Source organism: Hyperolius riggenbachi, chromosome 3 (assembly GCF_040937935.1).
Source record: "Hyperolius riggenbachi isolate aHypRig1 chromosome 3, aHypRig1.pri, whole genome shotgun sequence".
NCBI classification, from domain to species: Eukaryota; Metazoa; Chordata; class Amphibia; order Anura; family Hyperoliidae; genus Hyperolius; species Hyperolius riggenbachi.
Window position 1 is genome coordinate 252,508,356 of NC_090648.1, and position 21,002 is coordinate 252,529,357.

At 40.7% G+C, this 21,002-nt stretch overlaps 1 protein-coding gene across 2 annotated transcripts in view; it reads left to right on the plus strand.

Annotated features, from left to right (window-relative positions):
- SEMA3D (semaphorin 3D) overlaps positions 1-21,002 on the plus strand; it is a 231,829-nt gene that overhangs the window by 164,254 nt on the left and 46,573 nt on the right. For both annotated transcript variants that reach the window (XM_068276170.1, XM_068276171.1), the window contains exon 11: positions 3,967-4,111. In XM_068276170.1, coding sequence (XP_068132271.1) covers positions 3,967-4,111 — 145 coding nt within the window. The remainder of the gene's footprint in view (positions 1-3,966; positions 4,112-21,002) is intronic.

A 21,002-nucleotide genomic window follows, 5' to 3' on the forward strand; every position in this document is an offset into this window, starting at 1 on the left:
TTCCTTTGTGAAGACAGAAGCAAAGAAAGCATTTAATAACTCTGCCTTAACTTGGTCGTCCACCATTGAGTTCCCACCCTCATCCTTTAGGATTCCTATACAGTCAACCTTTCTTTTTTTAGAGTTGATGTACTTGTAAAACTTTTTTGGGTTAGATTTGATATCCCTAGCGATTTGATTTTCAGCTTCGATCTTTGCCAGCCTAATTTCTTTTTTACAATTTTTATTGCACTCCTTATAATTGCTTAGTGCAGCCTCAGTCCCGTCCTGTTTTAGGACCTTATAGGCATTCTTTTTCCTCTTCATTTTATCCCTAACCTTTCTATTCATCCATAGAGGCCTTTTTTTATTCCTAGACATTTTGTTTCCATATGGGATATACATACTACAATATTGATTGAGAATACGTTTAAAAGCTTGCCATTTCCCTTCAGTGTCGTCCCCTTGTAGTACATTATCCCAGTTCACCAAACTTAGTGCCTGCCTAATTTGATTGAACTTTGCTTTTCTAAAATTCATAGTTTTAGTGGTCCCGCTGCCCCGTGGCCTATCAGTCACCAGATCAAACGTTATCATGTTGTGATCACTATTTCCCAAATGTTCTTGAACCTGAACATTTGATACATTATCTGGTCTATTAGAAATGATCAGATCCAGTAACGCATTCCCCCTAGTTGGTTCCGTTACCATTTGAGTCAAGTAATTGTCCTGTAGTGCTGCAAGAAATCTGCTGCTTTTACCAGAATGGGTAGCCTCAATACCCCAGTCAATGTCTGGAAAGTTGAAGTCGCCCATAATTATGACCTCGTTTTTACTTGCAGCTTTTTCAATCTGCTGTAGTAATCGCAGTTCTGCAGCTTCATTAATAAGAGGTGGTCTGTAGCATACCCCAATAAGCAATTGGCAACTTTTATTTCCACCATGAATATTTACCCAAACGGACTCCACATCTTCGCAATCTTCCTCCATCTCATCGTTGAGGACAGCTGTAAAAGAATTCTTAACAAAGAGACAAACCCCTCCACCTTTTTTCCCTGTTCTATCCCTCCTAAACACATTGTATCCTTTTAAATTAGCTATCCAGTCATGGCTTTCATCCATCCATGTCTCGGTTATTCCCACAATGTCATAGCCTTTGTCATTCAGAATGAACTCTAGTTCGTCTATTTTATTTGCAAGGCTCCGAGCATTGGTTACCATGCACTTTATATTTTTACCAACACATTTACCAATTTTGTTTACACGAAATGGGCTACTTGAAGTTTTACCAACCTCCTTAATCTTTACACTGTCTCCACCCCCCTCTCCACCCCCCATAATGTTAGGCTCCCACTGTCTTTTTACCTTATCTTGTCTACATATTGAGACTTTATCCTCCCGCCTCCCCCCAGATCCTAGTTTAAAATCTCCTCCAACCGTTTAGCCATCTTCTCCCCCAATGCAGCTGCACCCTCCCCATTAAGGTGCAGCCCATCCCTGCTGTAGAACCTGTAGCCGACTGCAAAGTCTGCCCAGTTCTCCAGGAACCCAAACCCTTCCTTCCTACACCAATTTCTCAGCCACTTATTTAACTCCCTAAGCTCCCTCTGTCTCTCAGATGTAGCGCGTGGCACTGGCAGTATTTCAGAGAACACCACCTTGGAGGTCCTTGCTTTAAGTTTATCTCCAAGTACCTGAAAATCATTTTTGAGGACCTTCCATCTCCCACTAACTTTGTCATTGGTGCCAATGTGTACCATGACAGCTGGGTCTTCCCCAGCCCCACCCAATAATCTGTCAATTCTTTCCGCTACATGCCGAACCCGAGCACCCGGGAGGCAACAGACTGTACGGCATTCACGGTTTCTTCGACAGATTACCCTATCTGTGCGCCTAATAATTGAATCCCCTACCACCAGTACCTGTCTAGCCTTAGCTGCACTCCTATTCCCTTTCTCGTTACAGCAGTCTGCCCCTTGGTTGCTAAGGAGCACATCCTGCTGCAGCATTGCTACTCCAGAATCATCCTCCCCAATATTACGCAAACAAGCATACTTATTAGTGAGGGACAACTCGGGACTAGCCTCTCTGTCACTTTTTCCCCTACCCCTTCTAACTGTGACCCAACTAGCGGCTACCTCTGCTTCTTGCTCCGGCTTTACTCCACCCACCTCATCTTCACCGATTCCATCCAGTGTCTGGATCGTAAGAGTACAGTGAAGCATACAATCAAGTATGCTTCGCTGCAAGCATGCAAAGGTAGTGCATTGCACAAGCTGTGCTACAAAGCAGCTGTGATGCTGCACAGCAACGCACCACTGTGAACGTAGCATAAATCACCCTGCAGACAAGACATCTTGCTATTGCCTCACAATAAGCTTTCAAACAGCTTATGCTCAATGCACACTGGTTCCCAGTCAGAAACATAAAAACTACTGAAACTGAATGACCATCATGACAGGCATTTGGGATTAGAAAATTAAATCTGTAATTACGGCCTATGTATTTTGTTTGAGTACAGATTTCCTTTCTTCCTCATTTGCCTAGGAGTTCAGTGAACACCTTTAAACATAAAACAGACACTGTTTTATTGCTTTTTGACCTTTTACTGAAATCCCATGCTGCAGTGTTTATGTTGTCGCAATTGCTTACAATTCTTTCATAATGCTTAGAACTGCAGTAAAAAAAATAAATGATTTCCAGGCCAAAAAAGTAGTTTGAAGAAAGTTATAGTTAATTCTGATAACTATGTCTTTATTTTTTCACCTGACCTTTAAATAATAGGAATCAGCATGGCTTTCAGCTCATGGCCCATTAAGTCGATGTGATGTATCAGCCAACATTTAAGCCTGAAGTCACTCAGAACTTTTCTAAGTCAACATGCATTAGGGAATAGAGAGTCACTTGGCTAATTAAGGTGGAATGGGAATGTGGTTCCAGATTGCTCTTCCATGTCATTTTCTTTACCTTAGTCATATGCTGAATGATACTATTGTTCAGAACTGCCTATATAGAATGTAATATACTTTTTTTGTCATCTTTTCCCTGTTTAAATAAGAAGCCATGGAATAATCAATTTTTTCCACAGAAATTCTCCTCAAGAAGTACATGATCAATTTGATCCGGTAATAAGAAGAACCTTTGCCTGTGTTTTTCTTCTTTGTAGTTGCCAGTTTACTCATTGAGGAAAATGTCCTTCTCTACCTGTTCCTTATCTTGGTCACTCTATAGATTATATAAGTGAACAGAAATATATGAAATGTTTTAAAAGTTCCTTTATAAATCTAAAGAACGTTATTCATCGGAGATATATGGAGTGATTAATTTTTATTCTTCTTCTTTAATATAAAATGATCATACTAAAATTTATTCGAGTGTGATCAGCAAAGGGCGTAACAATATCCCCCCTGACCCCCACCATCGTGTGGGCGGGAGCAGTAGTTATGGGGGGCGGTCCTGTATGTAGTTAATGCAGAGTGGAGGCGGAGCATTATACATTACCTGCTACTGGCAGTGATACAGGTCTTTCTTCACTCCCTCTTCATATTGAAAGCACTGTGCAGCCAGCCAATCACCATGTAGCTTCTGTCCCTGTCATATGACATGATACTGAAGCCACATGGTTATTGGCTGGCTTCACGGCACTAGCAAATCAAAGAGGAAGTCAATCGAATCAAACACTGCTCCGCTGCCACTCTGCATTATGTACAAGACTTGCCCCTCCCCCCCCCCAGCTCCTGGCCTGTGCCTCCCCTCCCCCAAGATGGAGCATGTATTCTATGTGGTTGTTCAAGGTGAATAACTCAAAATGAGTTGCAGCCAGTACCTTAGCATGCCAGGCAGTTCACTCAATATGCATTTACTTTCTTCAAAAAACCATGCAGTCATACTTTCACATTGGTTTCTATAATAGTTGACTAGCAGTATTGTGTTATGCTTTTAACAATAGACTTTATTTCAAATATTGTATTTTTTTTCTTTTTTTAGCTCTATATTTAAAGCGTCTGCTGTATGTGTGTACACCATGGCAGATATAAGGGGAGTGTTTAATGGCCCCTATGCCCATAAAGAAAGTCCAGATCACAGATGGGTGCAGTATGATGGAAGAATTCCTTATCCCCGCCCTGGTACGGTATGTAACTTTTTTTAATTCCTAAAAGAAAGCATCAATCAGTTCTCCTGAACTGGGTGGACATTTAGTTGAATTTGAGATAACATAGCTCATTTAGATTTTCAACTCTTTCATTTGTTCTCAAGTTCTCAATAGTGCTCCAGTACTCCTGTGCACCATGGAAGGTGAAAACTGTTTTGTGTAGCTCAGACAGGGTTTTCTGAAAGAAGACTGAGACAGTAAATGCTTAATCCAGGACACTTAGATTAAGTTCCTTCTTTCCATATGCAATTAACCTTTTCCCCTGAGATTTCCCCTATGATATTTTCACAACTTGCCAATAAAATGCCCTTTAAACCACCAGAAAGCAAGAAAGTTTGATAATACTTTTTCACCTGATTTTTTGTATTTTGTTTAATTGTAAAGTACTAAAAGGATATTTTAAAGAGAAGATGGAAAAATTATCTCCTAGGGGAAAACGTAGGAGAAAAAGTTAATTGCATATGGGCCATTATCAGCTCTGCACAATACCAGATGCTTCATTCAAGTGAATAGGGCACCTAAATCAGCAGGTCTGTGTGCTAAGTTTATCCTGTTACCTGCTCTGTCCATCTCACTAATAGGGCACGCTAGCTAAACCTTCTGCTTATTTCTTTTCATTCCAGTGTAATTTCAGTTGGCTTTTAACAGTCTTACTTTTTGTTAGGTAGCGAGTCCACAGATTTAAAGGCAATATCTAAACCTAAAAAAAAATTGTAGGTCTCATTTAAAGTACACTTCAGGATTCCTTGTTGTAAAATTACGTGCATCCAGCTTCGGGCTCCCAATACTATAGTACAACCTTTTTCCCCTTGGTGGTGTCCTTACATTGAAATAAGTATTAGGATTTAGGAGCAATCACTGGGGTTAAGTGTTAAGAAGTGACTCAAAACTGGGGGTGAGGGTAGGCTTAGGTACAGGGTGTGTATGTGTGAGTGTGTGGAGGTGGTGAGGTGGGCTGGAGGCATTGGAGGGGGATTAAGAATAGGTAGCTGTAGGGCTTGACAGCTTTGGTACCAATATTGAGGATTACCATAACACACAAAGCAGCGCTTTTCTAAGTGCTTGTGATTTGTAAAGCTCTTGCTAATGTGATGCCATGGGTGATTTTTAGAAAATCACATCCCTTTAGTGGGGTCACACCCATAGCATTACATTAGCAAGAGCTTTTCAAATCACATGCACTCAGAAAAGTGCTGCTAGTTGGTCCCATGCCTTACCATGTCTGGGTGGCTTGATGAGGCATCTTATAAACTAATACCAAGTTATCAACGTAAAGGTTTTTTAACATTACCACTATGTACTAGATGATGGTCATTTATGTTATATGCTTTTTTGTGTTTTTATTACTGGCCAACAAGTTTATTTCTCTTTTAATTGCAAAAGAAAAAAAAGTTCCTGATCATTGATGTAATTCAAACATATGTATTCAATTCTGAAAAAAAAAAAAGCATAAAAGGTTCTTGTGACCTTCTGTCCTAGATAAAAAAACATGTATCTCAGCAATCTGCCATTGCTGACCAAGGCAATGAAACGAGCGAACACATATATCCAAATTTTTATACGAAAATAAACTGAAGTAAGCGTAATATTTCTTGGGATTGCCTTTCATTCATGGTACCTTATTAACCACTTCGCATCCAGACCTTGTTTTCAACATATTGACCAGAGCAGTTTTGACAGTTTAGCTATGTCCCTATTTAATCAGAAATAACTTTGTCCCTACTTATGACACAGAAATGAAATATATATTGTTTTTTTCAAGACAAACTAGGCTTTCATAGTATGCCATTTTTTCCCTCAAACAATTTTGCTTTCTATGAATTTTAATGGTAAAACAAAGAAAAAAATAGAAAAAACATGTATTTCTCAGTTTTACCAATTCCCATTTAAAAATAAAAAGTGCTACTGTAGATAAAAAACACACATTTTGTTTGGCTGTTTCTACTGTTTATCACAAAACTTAGATTATGTTCCTGTCACAATTTATGGTGAAGATATTTGATTCTGAAATAATGCTACAGAGTGTGTTTTTCACTATGAATGAGAAAATAAAAGTATTTTTAATGGTAAAAATCAAATCTCATTAGCTCCGGAAACATATATTCCCATTCACCAATTAGTGCTGCATCAGATAGTGCCAGAAATGTGCACAGGAGCAAGCCCAAACCTGCACAGCACTGCTTCAATACAGGTCAGTAGATTCTACTGACCTGTGGCTTAGATGAAGTCCCAGAGGACGTATATCTACTGACCTGTGGACGAAGTGGTTAATATACAGAGCGTTTAAGAATTGGCAGTGTGTATGCCAGTGCTTAAATTAAGGAAAGTTTCATTTGGCAGCTAATACACTGAAAAGTCTGTTTTAAACCATGAACTGAAACACTTTGTGAATATTTTAAACTTCCTCTAGTTTTCTTAGTCACTTTATCTAGGATGCCATCCAAATATCAATTTTCATTTTTATGTCTGGTTTAGTCATATATGTTAATTAATCACAGCATGAATTTGAAAGAGAAATTGGCACGTAGTACTTTGTTGAGTTAACTTATGACAGACATCAATGTGAGGTTGTAATAACGTGTTTATTTTTATATAATGTTTAGGAATGTAACAAAGACTCAGAATAGCAGTTTTAGCAGTTTTAAAGGAGTGTTTGTTACCAGAGAACGTCACAAAACAGATTTAAACTGAACATGGGTGAGAAGAAAATGAAAAGACAACCAATTGTATCTATTGACCTAATACTAAATATTACTTTCATACAATTCCATGTTGTTATTTCGAGTTTTAAAGACCTAGAACATCCAGGCTTAAAGAGTACCTGAGCTGAAGCTCGAGTACATAGAATTACATACTTACCTAAAGAGAGGGAAGTCTCAGGATACTATTGAGGCTCCCCCCCCCTCCTGCTGTGTTATCCCTATTTCTGAGCATGGTCCCCCAGAAGATTGGCAACAATGCATTGTCGCTAATCCTAACGGGGCTGTGCAGCTTTTCCTGCTCCAGCGGGGCCGCGCAATATCCGACCCAGCCTGCCCACGCATGTGCAGTAAGCCGGGGCCACGGGCTACTGCACATGTTCTTGCGGGCTAGCACGGCTACTGCGTGGACCCACTTCCCGGAAGAAGAGCTGCCCAATGTGAAGGGGGGCTGCAATCTGCAACGGGGGCCTTTACAGCGGTGAGAATAGCCTCTAAAGGATTCTGAGGCTTCCTTCTTTTAATGTATCTATCTGTTTTTGATCCCGAGCTTCGGCTCTGGATCACTTTAAATATTTACTGGCATTTACTGTTGTAATTTGTGTTTACTCTTCTCCCATAGAGACTAATGGTAACCTATGGAACTTCTTATGTGTTTCCTGCTGCTGAAAGTGTTTTTCACAGCCAAATACAAGTTTCATAACCCCTCCCCCAGTAAGTTGTTAGGGAGAGTTATGCTGGCTTTACCCAGCTGAAGACAAACTGCTGTGATTTATAGCCCCTGGGTTTATTAAGCAGTTCAACTGAAAGGAGTTAGCAGCTGACTCTAATAAAGGATCTGCCAGTGCTGTGTAAGTTGTATGATAATACTTTTCAGGCTGCAGGGGGGTCATCCATAGATAACATTTCCTGAGAAGATGGCTCTCAGCTAAACCATTTATTTCAGTTTAACTCTGCACCCAAATATTTTACAAAGTGAATGAATTTTTCTCTGTCAATATAGGAACCAGCACACTGTCTTATAAATGCATTATTGTGTGTGTTGGATAAATTAAACATATTTTAGTCATCAGTTCTTACATTCTGCTAGTGTTGTGGCTGACAGGATGTGTTCAGCCAGTAAGTGCTTGCATCCCACTTAATCTAGCCAGGGGCACAAGCGCTTACTGGCTGGCGACATCCTCTCAGCCAGAACACTAGCAGGTGAGACCTGTCCTGGAGGGGGACACATTTGCATTTCATTAGTCTCAGAGCACCCTTCTAGTTTTTATGTATTTTTAGTGGATCTGGAGCAGCCTGAGCATTGGACTACTGGACTTTGGCCTGATTGTACCTATGGGACCTCCATACCCCATATGTTATCTATTCTTACATTTTGGTCAAATGATAGTTTGTCCCATACCATTTTTTTTTTTCCTGACGCATCATAACTTTTTTTCAGACCCACATGCTCTGACCCCTTTTTTCAGTTTCCTAATGTTATAACTTTGATTGGCTCACAGTGATCACAGGGTCTGACCAGCTCAAGGAGCTCAGCTGTGATTAGACAGCTGAGTTTATTGGCAACAGAGCAGCTATAGCAGCAGGAGCGCACAGTAATGGGAGAGTGAAATCTACACCCTGGCAGAAAGGCTCCAAACAGGGTGTAGATTTCTACTGCTTGCGTTCAGAAGAGGTTAAGTATGGCTGTTGATGTGGTGGTAGCAGTGGAAGGGCCACATTGTAGGTTGAAGTGAGTATAACAGCCACTTTAGTCTCCTAACTTATATATGGCCCTTTTTTTTGAGAGAGAGAGAGAGAGAGAGAGAGAGAGAGAGAGAGAGAGAGAGAGAGAGAGAGAGAAGTAGAATTGTTTTCTGTACTCTCAGAACAGAGAAGGGATATTGCATAGTAGTAATTTAGCAGCTGCATTCGCAATTATAATGTAAAGTCATAATGTGAAATTCCAAACTATTGGGAGATACATAATCGTAATTAGAATGTGTAATTTTGCAATGACTGTAATTAAGATCTGGATCATAACTGCAAAAATTACACAGAATTTGCAAAAGCTAAACGATCCATTATGACCAACAATAGCAATGCACAGTGTATGTTAATAAAGTTTTCTATAAAACCTTAAAGGACCACGCCAGCGAAAAAAGGAAGCAGTTAAAATCTGACAGGACTAACAGGTTTTGAACTAATCTTTCTCCTCATGGGGATTCTCAGGGGTTTTCTTTGTTTTCATAAGCATTTCCTGAATAGAATTGGCTATGTCTGCCATTCAGGAAATGATTTTGAAAACAAAAAAACACTGAGAATCGCGCATGAGGAGATGGACTAGCCCAAAACCCGTCAGTTTTGTCAGCTTTTAACTGCTTACTTTTTTAGCTTGGGTGGTTCTTTAAATGCCATTGGGCATGCAGCCACAACCATATTGTGGCCATCAGAAAGAGAATAATAACAACTGTACTGGGTTTTCATAACTAGAGAAATTGCAGTTCCTCCAGCACAGCAGCTAACCATCATTCCATGCACGTGGCATTAAAAAAAGTTTTTAAACATTTCAGATAAGTCTTGCTAACCAAAGAGTGGTCAGTTGTGGATGTATGATCTTACAATAGATGTTAGACGTCAGCTGGATTTGTGTTTATTATGGCTTTGTAATACCCAGTAATATAGAAAACAATGTTATCCACCTGATATATCTATCCATCTATCTTCTTGCTGTCTTTATCATTTTTCCCCTTCGATCAGTCATTCTATCAATCAGTGTATTATTCAGTTTTCCTTTGTAACCAGCTACAGATAACATGCCCACTGGCTGACCCTAAGGTCAGGAGGGAATGTCACTCCAGTGTTGCGGTCTCTAGTGCATACTTCATGTTTGAACTTGTGCTCAATTGTTTCCTGCTTACAAGAATGTGCATGTGATAAAGCATGAATAGTCATCTCTTTTTCTCTCTCTTTTTTCAAGCAACTGACATTTATGCTCTCAGGGCAAAACATTCCTTACCCATACATATTAGTAGCATAAGCAGACTGGGTAATTACAATGTGTTAACCAGAGAAACAGAAAAAACTGTCAGTTTTTAGCTTGACAAGCAGACTCACAAACTGCATCTCCTTTTCAGTCTTTGCGGGATAAGAACTGAAGTATTAATTCATTATAGCAAAGCTCCTCATTCTATGCAACTCCATCCAAGTAAAATATTTATTTAAAATCCACCCTCCAAGATGAAGATTTACCAGTTAAGGTGAATAGGGAGTTATGCCATTACCAAAAATGTGCATATTTTGTGTTTCACAGAAATACTCTTTGGAAAAGTCAAACATATGACCCAGAGATCTATGCCCAAAGTGTGGGGCTGCCAGGGCATTCATTTCAAAGCAAAGCAAGGAAAAATGGGTGCCAGATATTGTTGATAGAAGAATATTAGCAATGTTATATCTATCCTACTATCACCTGGTATTGATAGTTTTATATTACCAGTACACTACTATTTGGATCTTATCCTATTCTCACACTTCACTTCTCTGCACCTTTGCCTAACACTAACCCCCCCCCCCCCCATGCCTGACACTACAGTGTAGGCAAACTCCGGTGCATTGCTGCTTTCAACTGAGCAGTTCAAAGCTGCTCAAAATATATCCCTCATCCCCCATCGCAAGTACAAAAAATATCCCCTCCTCCACATGCTCTGCTGATAATTAACTCCTGAAAACCCAGAGAATCTCCCATGAGGAGATGGACTTATCCAAAACCTGTCGGCTCTGTCAGACAATTTTAACTGCTTACTTTTTTCACTGTAGTGGTCTTTTAAATCTTTATTTAGTTAAAAAATGTCTACTAAAATTACAAGAAAGTACACACAAAACATAATTGTAATAAAGTAGTGTATCTAAACCTATAAACAAATGTTGTGAATGCTTTCTGTAATTTTGCTTTTCCTGTAGCTAGAGAATAACCTTGTTACCCTGTGGAGCATTTTTGTTTTCTTTATTGCGTGTGTCCTATAATAAGAAGATGGTAACCTCTGATTGCAGTGGTCATTGTCTTGAGGGACGCACTGAGAATGCATCAAAGAAAACAGAATTATTTATATAGCTTTTATCTTCATAGACATCAGAATTTAAAGACTCTGCAGAAGATCATAAATACAAGCTGTTTGACTATTTCCAGCTCTTAAAAGTGATGCCTAATTATATTATTGTTCCAAAACAAAACATTGCCCCTAAATGGTTCCCTTTAAACATTATCTATTTTTGTATTCTCATGTGCTGTGTAAAGCAGTATGAATCACTTTGTGGTATTGTTATACAAAACTATATTATAATTCCATTTTTTTTATATTATCAATTCATTCATAACATAAAGAGGATATAGGAATCAGAAAGATATAAATGACTTTTTATGTGAATACTGGAAAATGAAAGCAGCACACTTCATTAGCTTCTATGGGGAGTATGGATTAAACAAACAGAATAATGTGTGTAAAGTCGTACCGTACAGTGAGAAAACAGAATGCAATGAAATACTCTCTGCTCATTGGACCTGATTCATCAAGCTGCGCTGCTTAGCAGCGCAGCTTAATGTGACTGAGCACCCACTCTCCCTGCCTTACATAGCAGTGCTCGCTGCTACTGTATGTAAGGAGCGTGCCTTCCCTTAGTTACACGCTTTGCTTACATACACGATACTTCACTTGCAGCCGCTACTATGTTAAGTAACTATGTAAATTAACATGGTAGCGGCCGCGAGTGAAGTATCGCGGTAACGATAGTTAAAGTTACACATGTTGCTATGTAAGAAATATGCGTTACTAAGGGAAGGCACACTCCTTACATAGCAGCAAGCGCTGCTGTTAAAGGCAAGGAGAGCGGGCGCTCAGTCACATTAAGATGTGCTGCCAAGCAGCGCAGCTTGATGAATCAGGCTCATTGTGCGTAAGACTTTACACACCTAATCCTGCATATTGCAGTGTAGTGCATACACCTCTATGGGAAACATGCATTTGATAATGAATGCTTGTTTGTAACAAATGACAGAGATGACAGGAATGTATGGTGATTTTTGGGTGTCAGAGTGAGGGTATATTGAAAACAAACTATCCATTACAATTTGTTATGTTTCTGTGATGCTTATCTTCACTAGTCTTACTGTCATTTTCACCTTCATCTCATCCACCCCCTATCCACCTGTTACAGATGCTTTACTGCACTTTTCCTGCCATCGCCATCTTGTGCTCACTTTAACCTCACTCACCTGCCTTACCAATTATCTACTCTTCACTTCCACCACAACTACTCTCATTATCAGTGCGTTCTCATCTGTTTACTAACCCTAGCATACCTGTTCTACTTAACCTCACCTTCTGTACCTAAATCCACTTTCCTGTCAGCCACCCCTCTGCATGGTTCCCCTTAAAGAGGAACTCCAGTGAAAATAGTGTAATAAAAAAGTGCTTCATTTTTACAATAATTATGTATAAATGATTTAGTTAGTGTTTGCTCAATGTAAAATCTTTCCTCTCCCTGATTTACATTCTGACATTTATTACATGGTGACATTTTTACTGTGGGCAGGTTATGTAGCTGCTGCTAGCTGTTTTGGCTGTTAGAGACAGCTGTAAACAGCTATTTCCTGTCTGTGAACCTTGTTACATTGTAGCAAACTGTCAAAAGTACCCCGGTCCTTAGAGCTTCTTGTGGGAGTGGTTTCACCACAATATCAGTCATACAGCGCCCCCTGATGGTCTGTTTGTGAAAAGCAATAGATTTCTCATGTAAAAGGGGGTATCAGCTACTGATTGGGATAAAGTTAAATTCTTGGTTGGAGTTTCTCTTTAACTTACTGTACATTGTCTTTTATGTGCCCACTCCTAACCAATTCACCTGTCCTATGCATCCCATTGTTAGATCCTTCATCTAGTTTACATTTTGGTAGACCATCAATGTTTGCTACATTCTCCTTATTTACCTGTCCTACCTTCCCTTCTGGGTGCTTTCATGAAAGCTACTTCCACTATGATTAGATGACCTTCTTTCTGTCCTATTCTGACTCACTGTCTGCTCCCCACTTAAACTACGCGCCTGCTGCATAGCTCCACTTTATGCTTTCGTACCTCTGCCCCTGTCATCTACCTTTGCCCTTGTCATCTGCTACATTATGCTATATCTACCGCTACCCCAGACCTGTCCAACTCAAAATTCGTGTGTGTGTGTGTGTGTGTGTGTGTGTGTGTGTGTGTGTGTGTGTGTGTGTGTGTGTGTGTGTGTGTGTGTGTGTGTGTGTGTGTGTGTGTGTGTGTGTGTGTGTGTAGAGGTTACTTCTCTTATAGGAATACAGTATGTGATTTTATTTTTAAATGAATTTTATCCTTTACAATGGTTTTTTTACTGGGGATATCTTAAAATGTTTCTGCTTCTATATCTTTAGATCTCTCTCTTTGTGAGGTTTTCTGAAATGCCTTCATTTCCATATGGAGCGCCTTCTTAGTACAAGTATTTCACATCCTAAATACTTTATGTTTAACAGGATTCCATTGTCTAGCCATTCATCTCATATTTTCCATGACCTATACCTTTCTACATGGTGATTTCCAGGAGGCTGAGCAAGCAATAAAAGTATTTTATTTTCAGAATATCATCTCTTATGGAAAGTAATACAATGGTCATTATGTTCATGTGTTGGCTTGCAAAACCCTGTAACTCTATTGGGTATAGTTAAATGTATATATAATATTCATTTTGTATATACATGCCATCTCCGTCTATAAACTAAGCTTTGAAATAAGTAATGCTAAGTCCTGCTTTCTTTGCACCCAAGGTCTTTATATAGACCTATAGCATATCTTTAGTCAAAATAAAAACTGATGGAGTTAATATTTTTAATAACAATTTCAGAGACTTTCTTGGCAAGCTTTCAAAATGTGTTATGTTTATAATAATGTTATCAAGCACAAGTGAATGTGTCACTTGATTGTTATTCAACAGCTCTAAAAGCTCTGAGATAAAAAGGGGTGCAGATTTATTGTTGGTAGCAAATTGATACGTTTAACAATACCAGTAAATTTAATGCCAGTAAATTTACAGATATTTTACAGTGACTTGAACCTATTATAACTCTCACATTACCCCTCCCCTACCAGCTCCTAACATTAACCCCCCACTTATGCCTAACACTAACTTCCACCAAGGCCTTACACTAACATTCCCCCACCTACACCTAACTCTAACCGCTCACCGCTCCGTCTCCCAGTGCTAAATTTTGGATAGCAGAACTCCAGCGCCTACCATAGCTGCAATTTAACTCACAATTGGATAGGGCTGCGCTGTCCAATGATCTCACACCACTTATAGACTGTGCTACTATATGTTTTAACCAGTCGCTCTTAAAACCTTGTATTATTTAGTCAAGGGCCAAATTTTGTTTTAAACCAACGAACTAATTTAGAGTCCTATATTGCAATGTCTAAGGCACAAAATCAGCCACAAAGTTCATTGAATGAAAAAGTCACTTGTTTGGGATCGCTGCTTCACTGTTCCAGAATTTTGAAATCACTTAGTCTGCTGAGCCGCGCTCACCAATAAAACCTATAAAACAAAAGGTCGCTATACATAGCGTAATTCTGTCACAGTATAATAAAACACCCAGGTGATAGTGAAAAAGTGCACTGCTTGTTGTGAGTCCGCTTCCCTATAATAGAGTGCACTCACCAGAATGTTGCCACCTCAAAAACCAAGTGGATCTAGCATGTAATGGTGTAAATCACCCCACTGGCACTTTAAATCTTCAATGCTGCTTTAATACTCGTATAAAAAGTTTCCACCATGCATGGAACATAAAAACACATAAGACCATCATAGCGTATTATGCCTTAGAATAAAAAGCCATCCGCGCTATAATTGCGCACTCACATAGTTCCTCTTGGAATATTGCACATCATATGTCCTGGCAGTGGGGTCTGTCCTGGTATCTGGCTGGGCACGGCATCCCGCACTCCCTCAGATTCCTTCCGCCTTGGACTCCCGATTCCCCTCTAATCAGTAAGATAGTTTCGGCTTCGCTCTGCTTCAGTGACGTCCCGATTCCCCTCTAATCAGTAAGATAGTTTCGGCTTCGCTCTGCTGCAGTGACGTCACTGCAGCAGAGCGAAGCTGAAACTATCTTACTGATTAGAGGGGAATCGGGAGTCCAAGGCAGAAGGAATCTGAGGGAGTGTGGGACGCCGTGCCCAGCCAGATACCAGGGCAGACCCCACTGCCAGGACATATGATGTGCAATATTCCAAGAGGAACTATGTGAGTGCGCAATTATAGCGCGGATGGCTTTTTATTCTAAGGCATAATACGCTATAATGGTCTTATGTGTTTTTATGTTCCATGCATGGTGGAAACTTTTTATACGAGTATTAAAGCAGCATTGAAGATTTAAAGTGCCAGTGGGGTGATTTACACCATTACATGCTAGATCCACCTGGTTTTTGAGGTGGCAACAATCTGGTGAGCGCAATCTATTATAGGGAAGCGGACTCACAAGCAGTGCACTTTTTCACTATCACCTGGGTGTTTTATTATACTGTGACAGAAGTACGCTATGTATAGCGACCTTTTGTTTTATAGGTTTTATTGGTGAGCGCAGCTCAGCGGACTAAGTCATAGCTGCAATTTAACTGATACCCAAATCGCTGCCTTGGTGCTATCATAACTGCAATTTCTACAGCAGCTTATGGCAGCACCCAAATCATCAGGCACCATCTGTGCCAAAATTATAAAGTGCAATGCATTGCCTTACATCGCTCAGTATTAACTAGAAAATTTAATTGCTGGCTTCACCTCAATGCCATTATAGGTACCCATACATCTAGCGATGATGGGCAGATTTGACCAAGAGACAAATCTCTCACTAATCGAATCTGATTAGAGAGAGATCTATCGGCTGCCCCTATACCGCAATACCCTGATTCTTGGTCAATTTCATGCTGAAATCAATCCCGAATCAGCCTTGCGATGACACATTTGCTGCATCGCCGGCCAGACGCTGTCCCTCTCACTGTTCACTGTGCCCCCCGCCCCGATGCCCAGTGCACTACACATTTCCTCTCTGTGTCCGCTTCTTGTCCACCGCTGGCTCTGGGCGGCATCCTTTATCAATGCATGCATCCCACATAGTTGCCGGCGTACATGTAGGCATGTGTATGACATCACGCAGGTGCCCACGTTATTCTGGTAATCACATGGGGTGTATGTATTGATGAAGGATGGCGCCCGGAGCAAGCAGCGGACAAGCGGCAGACACAGAAAGGTCATGTATAGTGCTCTGGGGAGGCATATTGAACATTAGGGGGGACAGTGTCAGGGGTTTTGTCGCATTTGTTGATTGTCCCAATATCAATCCCCACTACCGCTGTTCACCTGATTGAGCAAATCGGCCCTAGATCTTGCAGCATGTCCGACCAATTCATGCGACCAGTTTTTGCCCATATTTGTACTTTGTAAACCATGAGCTTTGTAAACCATGAGCTTTCACAACTTTTTTTCTGAAGTCTTCTTTACTGTCTCAGTTGCTCTTTGCTTGTGTTGCTATACAAATAAGCAGGTGCATAATGTTTTGCACTGAAAACAATATAACATTCTTTGTGAGCCAGATAAACTCTGCAATATTTATTCGAAGCCAGAGAAAATAATGTTAAGGTTTAAACTCCATAGACCTCATCTTGAAGCTGTTTGTATAGATTTGCGTCTAGTAATTATTACAGATGGAACTTGGTGATTGTGAAATGAAGAAGATAAATATCTTGTTCAAATAAAAAACAGGCTCCAGGAAGAAAACTTCATAGTTACAAAATGCGTCACTGATAAATCTTCTCAGCTGTGGCCCTGATGTCTCTTGTTAGCAAACAGAGACATGGAGACTACTATTTGCTATAAATCTGGTCTATTATGAAGTCAGGATTTATCTGCATTGTCAACAGCAAGCATTTCCTGCTGTCACCTCACTATTTAAATTTTAGACCTTCTGAAGAATTCTGTGGTTAAAATCGTTACATTTCCATTTACTGTTTTGGTGCATAGAATAACCTCTGTTTCCAGAGACATTTGTTTTGTTAATTTTTTTTGTTTATATAGCAGATGTAATTGCATCATTAATCAGATTCATTTACAATGGGAGCTGATATGGCTAAATGCAGTATTTTGGAGAAAAGGTAAACTTTAGGTAATTTGCTGCTAAAGGTTGCCAGAGCTATTGACTCTTGAGATATGCTGTCTCATTTAGTCTTCAATATGCATATTATGCGATTGCAGTTTTTAATAGCATTACATTTTAAAAAAATGACTATATGATTTGTTTTCTTGTAATATGATTGATGAAAATAACAAATTTCACAATAATGAACTAGTACATAGGTCCTTTACACCTGTTTACTAGTGGGGATGGGGGAAAAAGTAACTACCATGCAAGTGTTCACTGACCAAGGAGGTTGAAGTTGTGCTAGCAAATGAAAGCCGTTATCTGCTGAACAAGTAGCTGAAAGCTGTCATTGGTGAGTTAGTAACTCAAAAACCACTCCAGACAAAGACCTCTTTTACCCATTGACACTGGGGTACTTTTTGAAGGACATCTTTTTCCCATGTTGCTGCACCTCAAAAAGTAGATAGGGGTAATAGAACCACCCAGGTAAATAGGTAAGAGAGAGAGAGAAATCCCCTATTATATACAGTGGCTTGCAAAAGTATTCGGCCCCCTTGAAGTTTTCCACATGTTGTCACATTACTGCCACAAATATGAATCAATTTTATTGGAATTCCACGTGAAAGAGCAATACAAAGTGGTGTACACGTGTGAAGTGGATCAAAAATCATACATGATTCCAAACATTTTTTACAAATAAATAACTGCAAAGTGGGGTGTGCATAATTATTCAGCCCCCTTTGGTCTGAGTGCAGTCAGTTGCCCATAGACATTGCCTGATGAGTGCTAATGACTAAATAGAGTGCACCTGTGTGTAATCTAATGTCAGTACAAATACAGCTACTCTGTGATGGCCTCAGAGGTTGTCTAAGAGAATATTGGGAGCAACAACACCATGAAGTCCAAAGAACACACCAGACAGGTCAGGGATAAAGTTATTGAGAAATTTAAAGCAGGCTTAGGCTACAAAAAGATTTCCAAAGCTTTGAACATCCCACGGAGCACTGTTCAAGCAATCCTTCAGAAATGGAAGGAGTATGGCACAACTGTAAACCTATCAGGACAAGGCCATCCACCTAAACTCACAGACCGAACAAGGAGAGCACTGATCAGAAATGCAGTCGAGAGGCCCATGGTTACTCTGGACGTGCTGCAGAGATCTACAGCTCAGGTGGGGGAATCTGTCCATAGGACAACTATTAGTTGTGCACTGCACAAAGTTGGCCTTTATGGAAGAGTGGCAAGAAGAAAGCCGTTGTTAACAGAAAAGCATAAGAAGTGCCGTTTGCAGTTTGCCACAAGCCATGTGGGGGACACAGCAAACATGCGGAAGAAGGTACTCTGGTCAGATAAGACCAAAATGGAACTTTTTGGCCAAAATGCAAAACACTATGTGTGGCGGAAAACTAACACTGCACATCACTCTGAACACACCATCCCCACTGTCAAATATGGTGGTGGCAGCATCATGCTGTGAGGGTGCTTCTCTTCAGCAGGGACAGGGAAGCTAGTCAGAGTTGATGGGAAGATGGATGAAGCCAAATACAGGGCAATCTTGGAAGAAAACCTCTTGGAGTCTGCAAAAGACTTGAGACTGGGGTGGAGGTTCACCTTCCAGCAGGACAATGACCCTAAACATAAAGCCAGGGCAACAATAGAATGGTTTAAAACAAAACATATCAGAGGGGGCGTGGCTACCGCTCGATCCGGATGGTTGTGTGCCTCTGAGCTCCGTCCTTGCAGCTTCTGATTTATCCCCCTTGGAGGGCTGTCACTAAGCATTTACTCTCGGGGATACCTTTCTTAGTGCCCCGGAACGCTGATGGGACCAAAGAAAGTGAAGAAGCATCAAGCTGAAGCCGAAGCTATGGAGAAATTCCTCAGTGATACCCAGGCCTCACAAGAGGGCGTCTCCTCGGGTCAGGCAAAAGATCTTCCTCAGGCTGCAGCTGGGACACCTGCGTCTCCTCTCACTGCGGAACGTATGGAATTTTTACTGACTCGCCAGAAAGACTCCTTGATGGCACACATGAACAAGCTAATTACATCTGCTACAAAGGAGCTGAAGACTGAAATCGCCGTCATAGGTGAACGCACGAGTGCTCTGGAGAAGAAGACTGATGACCTTATAAACAAGCAGAATCTCTTGGAGGATGAACAGACTCAAGGTTCAAGCAGACATACGCTTTCTTCGGCTAGCCCAAGAAGATTCTGAAAATAGAGACAGACGCCAAAATGTTCGCATCAGGGGAATTCCTCACTCTGTGACCACAGACATTCTACGTGAGTACTTGCTCCGTTTATTTAAACATTTAATCCCTGATCAATCTGACGAAATGTGGCGTCTAGATAGAGCTCACAGGGCCCTGGGAAGCTCTCTAAGGAACCCACAAGCACCCAAAGACGTCATCATGCGTTTTCATTACTTTGAGAGCAAAGAGGCCCTTCTAAATGTCACCAGAAACATGGCCACAGTAAGCTTTGAGGGGAATTCACTAAGCTTCTACAGTGATCTCTCCATGGTCACTCTTGAGAAGAGACGCCAGCTTCGCCCACCCACTTCAGTTCTTAAAGAAGCAGGAGTACGCTACAAATGGGCATTCCCCTTTAAATTGATTGTGACACGAAATAGCCGCACCTATATCTTGCAAGACCCTAACGAAGCCCCGGAGTACTTTAAGAAATTGGGACTTTCGCGTTCTAACGGGAAATCCCTGGACTCCTCTTCCCAACAAAACTCCATCCCGGCTGCGACATCCCCTCCCAACAGACAAAGGATGTCACCGGACTGGTCCACTACTGACTCGAGACGCAGGGGGTCCCCCTCGGAAGCAGGATCAAATCCGGCCTCACCAGACCCATTTGTTTGATCTCCCCATGCCTGCATAGCTTTCCCTCAGTATTTCCTGGGACTCTTTTCTTACTGAAGGCGGCTCGGACACGTTAATCCACGTTTCAGGCTGGAACCCGTTCTCCCACCTTACTGCCTAATGCCTTATATCATTGTGCTTCCATCCTTAACCTATCAAGCTTGGCAGGACTCTGGCAGTACGGCATCCATGCGGAATGGATGCGGTGATGGTTTATTACAGATGATTTATTCTCTGTTTATTCTGTTTCTGTTTAACCCTTTCAAGTTTGATCCTTTAATGTACAGGTTTCTACCCTCGATAAGTATAGGTTTAAGTCAATGTATGTCTGATTATCCTAATCCTAGTATTCAATCAAGCATCTTTATACGTACATTAGAATGGTGGTAATTATTTCAATCAACTCTAAGGGGCTTAACTCCCCTTTAAAGCGACAACTTTTGCTGAGAGAGTGTAAGCGCCTTCAGGCTGACATGGTCATGGTGCAGGAGACCCACTTTAAGTCTTCTGGCCACCCTAAGCTGACATCTAAAGAATACCCAAATGTCTACTATGCTTCAGGCAAAACTAAAAAAGCAGGGGTCACTATATTGCTCAAAAACTCTTTTCAATTCCAGGTTCAAAAGGTGATCTCAGACCCCCTTGGCCATTACTTACTCATACAGGGGATCTTGGGGGGCAGGGATATCCTTATGGGTTACGTCTATGCCCCAAACTCCAAGCAAATTTTATTCCTCAAAAAATTACAGAGTAAACTGATGATGTTTCATTCTTCTGAATGGCTTCTGGGAGGCGACTTCAATCTAGTATATTCTACCATACAGGATAGAACTCCTCTAAAAAAATAAAGCTACACAGGTTAAGGTCGATCACCTATCAAGAGAATTTAGGAGGTGGGCACGCCGGCTTCAATTAGTGGACATCTGGAGAATCAAAAACTTAACGGATAAATCATACACTTTTTTCCCACCCTCACCAATCATATAGTAGGTTAGATTACTTTTTCATATCCAAAAGTATAATTAGAAGGATATCTTCTACTGATATACAACCTATTACGTGGTCAGACCACGTGCCCATCTCCTTGTCATTGGACTTGGGTCCTCGCCGGAAAGGCTTATGCC